At 42.4% G+C, this 9835-nt stretch overlaps 1 protein-coding gene across 1 annotated transcript in view; it reads left to right on the top strand.

The window, feature by feature from the left end:
- The window catches only part of Uggt2 (UDP-glucose glycoprotein glucosyltransferase 2), a 153194-nt gene that overhangs the window by 124525 nt on the left and 18834 nt on the right, over positions 1–9835 (top strand). Inside the window, exons 35-38 of the mRNA XM_031361024.1 lie at positions 1073–1233; positions 2181–2295; positions 6115–6231; positions 8706–8832. Of these exons, the coding sequence (XP_031216884.1) occupies positions 1073–1233; positions 2181–2295; positions 6115–6231; positions 8706–8832 (520 nt within the window). The remainder of the gene's footprint in view (positions 1–1072; positions 1234–2180; positions 2296–6114; positions 6232–8705; positions 8833–9835) is intronic.

Raw genomic sequence — 9835 nt, 5'->3', positions numbered from 1 at the left:
CAGCAGCAAGCCCTGCCATGCACACTAAGTTAATAGAGATGACTCAGCAACAAGTCCTGCCATGCACACTGAGTTAGTAGAATGACTCAGCATCAAGCAAGCCCTGCCATGCACACTGAGTTAATAGAATCCTTCCATGGCCCTTAGAGATGACTCAGCAGGTAAAGGCTCTTGCTGTACACAGACCTAGCATGACCTGTTCAACCCCTGAAACTCCAGTAAAAGTGGAAGGATGACCTCCATCCTCAGGCAAACACACACAAGTACACATGTAGGCTAGGGGAAGAAAAATATTCAAAAAGAGTAAGATTTTAAAATAAAAGTCTTACCTTCCCTCAACATTTTCACTAGTATTCTTCTGGCAAGCTTGAGACCATTGAAAAGTAAAACACAGGGCAGGAGAGAGGCTCAGTGGTTAGGACTTTGCTCCTCTTGTCTAAGACCCACAGTCAACAACTCTAGTTCCTGGGGCTCCAGTACTGTCTTCTGGCCTCTGTGGGCATTGCACCACATGGCACACAGACATAACTTGCAGTCAAACACCCATGCATACACATGAAATAAATATTTTTTTTAAAAAAAACTGAAAGATTAAAACACATTAACATTTTCATTTAAGCTACTTTTCAAATCAAGACTGACTTCATGATTCAAATTAATATTTTCCAATATAAATTCATACATTGAGGAACTAAGTGTTGTGTGCTATTATAATAGTTAACCCCTTCCCAAAACATGTGTTATAAACTAGCTTATATGGAATGATAATATGACTAGGTAAATGATATGACTAGGCATTCCTACTGGTAAGACCACAATTATACAGATAAAGAACATAAAGTTTATGTTTCTTTTAATTTGTAAGAACAAGGAGGGAAAGTTAATGTGCAATAAATTCATGTGGTATGATGATATGCAGGAACGTACCTTGTGTAATAAATTCATGTAGTATGATGATATGCAGGAGTGTACTTGTTTTCGTGTGCTGAGGCAGGAACGTGAAATTCACATGGAAAGAGCTTATGTGTCTGTGCAGTCGGCACTGTACAGAAACATTGTTCTCATTACTTAGATCGTGAGACATGACCTAAAAGAACTTCGAGACTTTGATCTGGGTGGAGCCCCTTATGGATATACTCCATTTTGTGACAGCCGCACTGAAATGGATGGATATCGTTTCTGGAAAACAGGATACTGGGCATCACACCTTGTAAAAAGGAAATACCATATCAGGTAAGACAGTGCGTGTTCCCCTTCCTAACTGATGGTCATGTGCATTCACACTCATTCACATCGTAAGTCATCTGTGCATCTGTGAAGTCTCTGGTGCACATGAACTCACAGAGTTCTCTCACAGTCTCGGTGCCCTGTCATCTGTTCCCATCTGTTTCGTAGGTAAGGAGAGTGACCTGTTCAGGCTTCCCTCGACTAGCACTTAGTTGAACCAAGAGTTAGAACCAAATGACACAGTTCAGGAGTGTGCACCTAACTGCTGCAGGAAGTAAGGTTGGTTTGTCCATTACAAAGTGCAGATTGCTATCTTCCAACAGTTACTTTTTGTAGTGCTATGAGTTTCATGAAAACCTGGAAATGTTTTAGATGACCCTAAAGTATATACATCTTACCATAGTTAAAACCTCAAAGTCTACAAAAATACCAGAACACTGGACTCAAATTTATGAAAGATATATTTGTAGGTGCTAAGGCATCCATCCTAGTTTGCTTTCGATTGCTATGATGAACACCATAACCAGAAGCTCCTTAAGGAGGGCAGGAAGGCTTTGTTTGACTTTGCTGCTTACAGCCCGCCATAAAGGGAAGCCTGGACAGGAGCCCCAGGCAGGAGCCTGGAGACATGAACTGAAGCAGAGACCACTCTCCATAGCTCATGCCATAGCTTGCTTGTATACCCACACACCACTTGCACAGAGATAGCACCATCCACAGGGGTCTGGACATTCCTACATCAGTTATCAGTCAAGAAAATACACCACAGACTTGCTCACAGGCCAGTCTGATAGAGGCATTTCCTCAGTCGTTCCCTCTTCCCAGATATGACTGGGAAGTCTCAAGTTGACCACAAAACTAAACAACACAGCCTGTGTAGCTAACACCACTGCCATAAAGGAGGAGAGCTGCAGAAGCAACACAGACAACTAAGGGGTGTTCCTTTTATTCAGTGCCTTGTATGTGGTGGATCTTAAGAAGTTCAGGAGGATTTCAGCAGGTGATAGGCTCCGGGACCAGTACCAAGCTCTTAGCCAAGATCCAAACAGTCTTTCAAACCTCGATCAGGTAAGTAAACTTTTATGACAAATTTTAATAACTAAATATATACTTGTATATAAAATGTTTCAATATCCTTCATGCAAACAAAGTTGTTTCTTTACCACATCTTTTATAAACTTACTCTCTCTGTACAAATGCCTCTACTTACCCACCACTTCCTATTTGAAGCGCAGAGTGTTTCTTTTTCTAGCACTGTTCTCACTTTTCTCTTCCCAAATCTACTTATTCCTCCTCCTCTGCCAACTGTTCCATTTCTGTCTCTGTGGCCTATATCATTTCCTTCTCTGTGGCCTGTCCCATTTCCTTCTGTAAGAACTGTCTCATTTCCTTCTCTGTGGCCTGTCTCATTTCCTTCTCTGTGGCCTGTCCCATTTGGTTGTCTTTCTTTTCTTCATTCCAGTCATGACATACAGTCCTTCACATGCAATAAGCGTCCTTCTCCTTCTCATCTCTTTTGAGTGCTCATTCATCTTCAACAAAACTTATTTTCCAGTATCCCTGAAGACACCTGTAAAGTGAGACATTCTGGTTTCTTTGGAGACTCTTTTAGGTTGTGATGATGTTTTGCTAGGGCAGACAGGTGAAGAATGTTTTGCACAAGCAGACATAGGTGATGTTTAGAAAGAATATAAATATGACCTCAGAGACAGTGGGAGCTCGAGCTTTGCTCTGCCTTTGTAATCTTTGCTAATGACAGGCATGTATTGGTTCACCTTACATTGTGTTGTTGAGCTTGGCTTGTGGGGATGTCATAAACAGAAACTTACCCAAGAACTTGTTGTGAGGTTCCTGCAGCATCTTGCTGCCTCCCCAGACTTGGGCCAATTGGCAAGCCTCTCAGTTTCTTCTGGATTGAACTGCCCTTGCTGGTTCATGTGTGGTGTCTGCCGAGTGGACTGGACTGCCCTTGCTGGTTCATGTGTGGTGTCTGCCAAGTGGACTGGACTGCAGCTGCTGGTTCATGTGTGCTGTCTGCCGAGTGGACTGGACTGCAGCTGCTGGCTCATGTGTGGTGTCTGCTGAGTGGACTGAACTTCAGCTGCTGGTTTGTGTGTGGTGTTTGCTAAAGGACTGGACTGAGAAAAACGAAGATTGGAATCTCCTCAAAGAACTATTTCTACACAGATCTACTTCCTCTGTATCCTAATAACTTTTCTTTTCCACTACCTCTGGTGGGTGGTGGGCTAGAGGGGAGGTTGAACCCTTATTAAAGGAGGTTGTAAAAAAATATATGCTTACCCACCTGCCAAGTACCTTTCCCTCACATTCCATTAAATTATTCATTATTGCCCTAAAATATTTCAGTTTAAGCAGATATAAAAGACAGTGTAGCCAAAATCCCTTACTATTTCCATTTAATAAAACCATTCATATTCCTTTAGAATGCTTTAATTCTAGTTACAGAATATGTGTGTGCATGTGCGTGTGTGTGTGTGTGTGTGTGTGTGTGTGTGTGTGTGTGTGTGTGTATACATATATGTGTGTAGTTGATTTTGGGAGAAGAAATAAAATAGGAAAACCTGGTAGAAAGGAGTTGAGAATGGCCAGTGAGGTTGGGGTTTCCAGTGTAAAGTAGGCACCCACGTGTCCCTGTGATGGCAGTGAGGTTGGGGTTCAGTGTAAGGTAGGCACCCACGTGTCCCTGTGATGGCAGTGAGGTTGGGGTTCAGTGTAAGGTAGGCACCCACTTGTCCCTGTGACGGCAGTGAGGTTGGGGTTCAGTGTAAGGTAGGCACCTACTTGTCCCTGTGACGGCAGTGAGGTTGGGGTTCAGTGTAAGGTAGGTACCCACTTGTTCCTGTGATGGCAGAATTTGAATAGGTTGCATATGGAGGCTCAGGTTCTTGTTACCAGTGCTGAATGTGGGCATTTTGTGCTTCAGGGATGTAAGAATTTTGGTTATTTCTTTTGAGATTTAATGCATACCTACTTGCCTGTATATGTTACCCATAGTCTTGTACATGATTATTCACAGCTTTATTTTCAACAGACAAAACCCAGAAACAATTTTGTATTAGCTATGTACTGGCACCTAACACCTTACTGTAAAGCCTAGTAGGAAAAAAAAAGGCCGTTGTACGTGTCAGGAATCTGGGCAGGCGGAGCAGGGTGCTCGGTTGCACCTCGCACTATCAAGTTCTTTGGTCGTAAGGCCATCCCCTGAGCTGCAGGACTCTTCAAAGGCCACTGTACTACATAGTCACTCCTCTGCTGGCTGTGGGCTGTAAGCAGTGTTTGCCAGATGGCCTCATCACTGGGGCACAAGAAGGGCAGAGAACGAGGGAAGACTAACAGAAATGAAATCTCAGTCTAAATATGCTTGGTGTTGTTGCTTTAACACGTAATTTTACATATTAATGGGATTCAGTGTGGTATTTTCAACAACATTGCCTGACTGAAGCCAGCTGCCCTGCCTCTCCCCTTCTGTCTGCTCGCCCCTGGCCTGCTTCCCAGGCTTTAGTCCGTCCTCCACTTCAGGTCGGACTTCGTGAGAAAAAGCGTGAGATGTCAGCTTCCGTACTGATGGCCTGTCTCCCATAATGTGGTGCTCTCCACCTCACTTGTGCTGCAGATGACAGAATCTCACTTTTCCTTGTGTTCACTGTGTGTGTGTGTGTGTGTGTGTGTGTGTGTGTGTGTGTGTGTGTGATTTTATATATCTATACAAAATATAGAAACTCCAGATGAGATTTGGATGGGCATAATTTGTTTAGTGTGATGCTCTCTGGTTGTAGTCATCTCTCTTCAGTATAATTTCCTTCCTCCTGCTAGCCGGAGTGTCTCTTTCACTGATTTACAGCATCTTCTGAATAACAATCCTCTCACTTGCAGATAACAGTGGCTTCGTCCCTTCTTTTTAATCTATGCATTTCTATTCCCTTTTCTTGATTTTACTATACTTCCTCTGAGATATTTAGTATGACTGGTAAGAGTAAAGCCCTAAAATTCTGAAGCATAGGGATACATGGGACATGTAATGTAAAATACTTTCATTAGGTAGATATTTTGCCTAGGTAGTATACTTAGAAATCTACTTCTAAGGAGAAGGAAGGGCTCTATGACTGGAATAGAAATAGATATCTCAGTAACAATACACTGAATCTCTAAAAGGCTCTGTCTTTAGCTACCAGGCCCATTTTTTTTTTTTTTTAAATATGCTTGAAACCATGTGACAGCAATCCTTGCTTAGGAAACTTGAACATGCAGAAATGGGGAATTTGTCTTGCAATATCTTTGCCGACAAAGAGATGGAAAATTGCTTGAGAATGTGGAGAATGTCATGATGTTCCACACAGGTGCTGGAGAGGGGTCTCAGAGGTTAGGAGCATGCGCTGCTCTTCCAGACAACCTGGATTTGTGCCCATTACCTGCAGTAGCGCTCTATAACTGTATACATCTCCAGTTCCAGGGGGTCTGGTCCTCTCCTCTGGCCTCAACAGGCACTTCCATAAAGATAGACAAAGCACCCATGCACATAAATAAAGATAAATATTTTTTAAATTTAAAAATGAAGTAAGTAACAAGAGTAGGCTCACGTCAGCACTGGTTGTGTTATATCCTGGTTCTGATAGTCAGGGGAGTAGAGAAAATGAGGCTGTGCACAGCAGGCAGCTGGGTGCTGGTTCTCAGACCTTCCTCTTCATCTGAGTCTTGATGTGGTTCTAGGTCATTTGTTCATACATGATATGACACAAAATTATTAGCTGAAATTAGGCATGGCAATCTTAACATTTGGAGATATCTGAAATTGGATGGGTTTTTATGATAATTTAAAGTATAAACGACAACTTCATTCAGTCTCTAGCTTATTGGTTTTTTCCATAGGATCTTCCCAACAATATGATTTACCAAGTTGCCATCAAGTCTCTTCCTCAAGACTGGCTGTGGTGTGAAACCTGGTGTGATGATGAATCTAAACAAAGAGCCAAGACAATCGATCTGGTGAGCGCCTGTGTCCTCATTTGCATATAAGCTATATAGAACGTTCACATTTAAGTATGTTGCTTTACAAATCACATATCACACACATATCATTGCCTTACTTCTCAAGCTTCGTCACTTAGGCATTTAGTAAAGAGCTGTGCTCAGGGTCCCTAAGCTACCCGAAGGTGTTGATTGTAAGGACAGAAGTATAGAGGTAACCCATGACAAAGATAAATTCAAAAGAAAGTGCAAAGGGAACATGTGAGACCAGAGCTTTCAGTCAGTTAATAAACTAGGCATAGCGAATAGACAAGACCAAAGGAGAACTTTACCACCTACATAGAACAAAGAAAATAGATTTTCAAATATATATATGCTTCAAGGGGCGAACACCAGTTCATTTCTGAAAGCAGGTCCATCAGAATAAAAGCATTTCTCAGCAGATACTTTAAAACCCCTGAAGATTTTGAACAATGTCTTTCAAACTCTGAAAGACCACAGCTGCCAGGCCAGAATACCAAATCCATGAAAACTTTGAAAACTGAAGGAAGGAGGAAATGTTTTCTGAGGTCTTCTACTAGCTAGTCTACTATAGAAGAGAGTGAACAGGTAAAGAAGGGCTGGGAGCACACCTTGAATCCTGAAGTCCTCGTTGGGAGCACACCTTGAATCCTGAAGTCCTCGTTGGGAGCACACCTTGAATCCTGAAGTCCTCCTTTTTGGCCGGAGTTGGTGATGATGCATCTGTATGCACATGTAAGAGGGGCTTCTGGGTTTGGATGGACAGGTCTTTCCTAGCAATAGCACATACAGAGAAAGGGATGGCATGGATTTTGGTGTTGACACAAATCAGCTCTTTTTCAGAAACACTGAAAAATTAAGGAACATGGGGCTAGAGAGATGGCTCAGGGGTTAAGACAAGGCGGAAAGCATCTACAGTATTTGCCAAAATATCACAAGAATGGTCTCTAGCCCAGTGGATAATATGCTGTCAATACTGTTTCCTTCTGAAAGCTGAGCGGGAGCTACACAGTCACATTATTCCAGCACTTCTATCTTCCAGGGCCTACCAGGAGGCCCAGTAAGTTCCACTTATAATGTGCAACTACATTCTAATCCAGAGTCCCAAAGTGTTCTATACTCCAAAAACCAGATAGGACAAGCCTATCACACCAACAGCAGCCCCTGGTACCAACCTCTGTCTTACCTGTCTATGGCTGTGATAAGACACCATGATCAAGGCAACTTACAGGAAAAAAAGTGTTTACTGGGGTTTTACAGTTTCACAGTGTTAGAACCCATGACTCTCATGACATGGAGCCTGACAGCAGTCAGGCAGGCATAGCGTTGGAGCAATAGCTGAGAGCTCATATCTCGTCATACAAGCACAAGGCAGAGAGGACTAACTGGGAACGGTGGGCTTTTGAAATCTCAAAGCCCATCCCCAGTGACACACCTCTGCTAACCAGGCCACGCTCCCTCATCCTTCCCCAACAGTTGCACCTACTAGGAACCAAGCATACAAGTACATGAGCCTATGAGGGCCATTTTCATTCAAATCACAACATGAGCTTAATAGAAAGAGAGAGTAAAGCTGCTGGTAGGAGGAAGGGCCTTAGAAAATAGGGTACCCTTGAGCTGATCGGCAGGGCATCTTATAAAGGACATAGGGAAGAAAAGGGCCTATGGTTGGACCATGTTCTAGTATGCCACGTTGGCCCAACCACAAGGTGTCTAGCTGCCTCCTCTCAGTTTCTATCACATCCTTACTTAGAGCTCCCAAGCAAGAGTAAGTGATAACATCGAACTGTCCAGAAAGGGCATTTTTAGGACAGCTGTTGGAGTTTGCTTTCCTGGCTAACCATATTCTATCTCCTGTCATCTACAGTAAACTAAAGCACACGACTGCACCGCTAAGCTCTGAGGCCAGCTAAGCTCTGAGGCCAGGCTTGCCTCCCAGTCTTAGTGGTCCCCGTTGAAAGAATTTGGGCAAGACTCACAGTATCACATAGATTACTGTGCAGTCGAGTAGCACACTCTTCATTAGGCAAGAGTAGACAATTGTCTACATAATAAGCACGTCTTGTATTGCATTTCATGAGCTGTATCAATGTTAGGCCTTTGTTCTGTGCAGGTGGTAGATTGGTCTGTCTTAGAGCAGGAAGGGACAGAGCACATCATTGTTCTTTACCAGAAAGCTTCCTGGCATGTTCTGTTCTCAGACTTCTAATCAGTAATTAAATTCATGTTGTTCTGGTCCTTCACTTCACAGGCTTTGGCGATAACGAAGTGGACAGGCCAGCTCCTTTAGTCCAGCTAATGTCTAGCCACCCAGTAGCCAGCGGGCTATGCTTTTCATAATTGCATTACATCACGACTGCACTAGTGACACACTAAGGCCACCAAGTATTTCCTTCGTTTTCTGGAATGTGGTCTTTGTTGTTGTTGTTGTTTTTGTTCTGTTTTACTAACAATTTTTGTTTGAATTTTAGTGCAATAATCCCAAAACAAAAGAACCCAAACTAGAAGCCGCTGTGCGGATTGTCCCAGAATGGGTCAAGTATGATACAGAGATCCGGGCACTGCTAGATCATCTCGAAAAGACAAAGAAAAGTGGAAGTAAGTGCTAGCCCTGCAGCAACATGTGACATCTATATCATGCTGATAAGCTCAGGATGAGTCACAAATGGGTCTTAGTGAACCCACTAAGTTATGTTACTATTTCATTAAGAAACTATGTGATGGGATTCAGATTTCATTCAGGGCCTGGAGAGATGGCTCAGCAGTAAGAGTACGAGCTGCTCCTGAGGGCACTCAGGTCCAGTTCCAGCACCCACACTGTGGCTCACAACCATCTCTAGCTCCAGTTCCAGGCATTCTCATGCCTTCATCTGGCCTCCATGGACACTGATCACTCACATGGCACGCACATACATATGCAGGGAAAATGCACACAAAAAATCAAATCAATAAATCTAATATATTTAAATTTTATTTTACATAGACTAAGCTCAAAAGTTTTTATTAAAATGTATATTAATTGCATATACTAATTACTTTCTCTGTAGCATTTAAAAACATTTAAGACAGAATATAGCTTTAATTCACATATTGTCAATGGGTACTGTATTTACTAAAACTGAGGATAGAAGTAAAGGAAATTTTATTTCTAAGATTATACTGAATTTTCCAAATGTGAAAGTCCAAACAAGCTCTCAAAACTAGGAAGAAAAAGACAAACCTAGCTCACAAAAACACCTTACCTCCTACCCTGCGAATTGTCATTTCTGACCCAGGCCTCCCTTGGCCAGTCCTAATAGCTTTAGTCATGAGTTGAAAGTCTTGGGCTAGATTTTCTTCTACTTATATTTAAAAGTTAGCATTACCTTAACATTTTTCACCCAAAATAATCATTCAACAAAAGTGTTTGTCTTTCTAGAAATTTATTCACTTCTAATGAATATCTAATGTGTGCCATGTCGTTGAAAATTAATACTTATTCTCTCATACAATACACTTCAACTCTCCCCACCCCTACTCCTCCCAGATACACCCCAACACACACACACACACACACACACAGATACACTCCACTCAGCACACACACACACACACAGATACA

This window comes from Mastomys coucha, unplaced genomic scaffold (assembly GCF_008632895.1).
Source record: "Mastomys coucha isolate ucsf_1 unplaced genomic scaffold, UCSF_Mcou_1 pScaffold9, whole genome shotgun sequence".
Classification (NCBI taxonomy): domain Eukaryota; kingdom Metazoa; phylum Chordata; class Mammalia; order Rodentia; family Muridae; genus Mastomys; species Mastomys coucha.
Note: the sequence above shows the minus strand (reverse complement) of the source record. Positions and strands in the feature narration are given on the sequence as shown.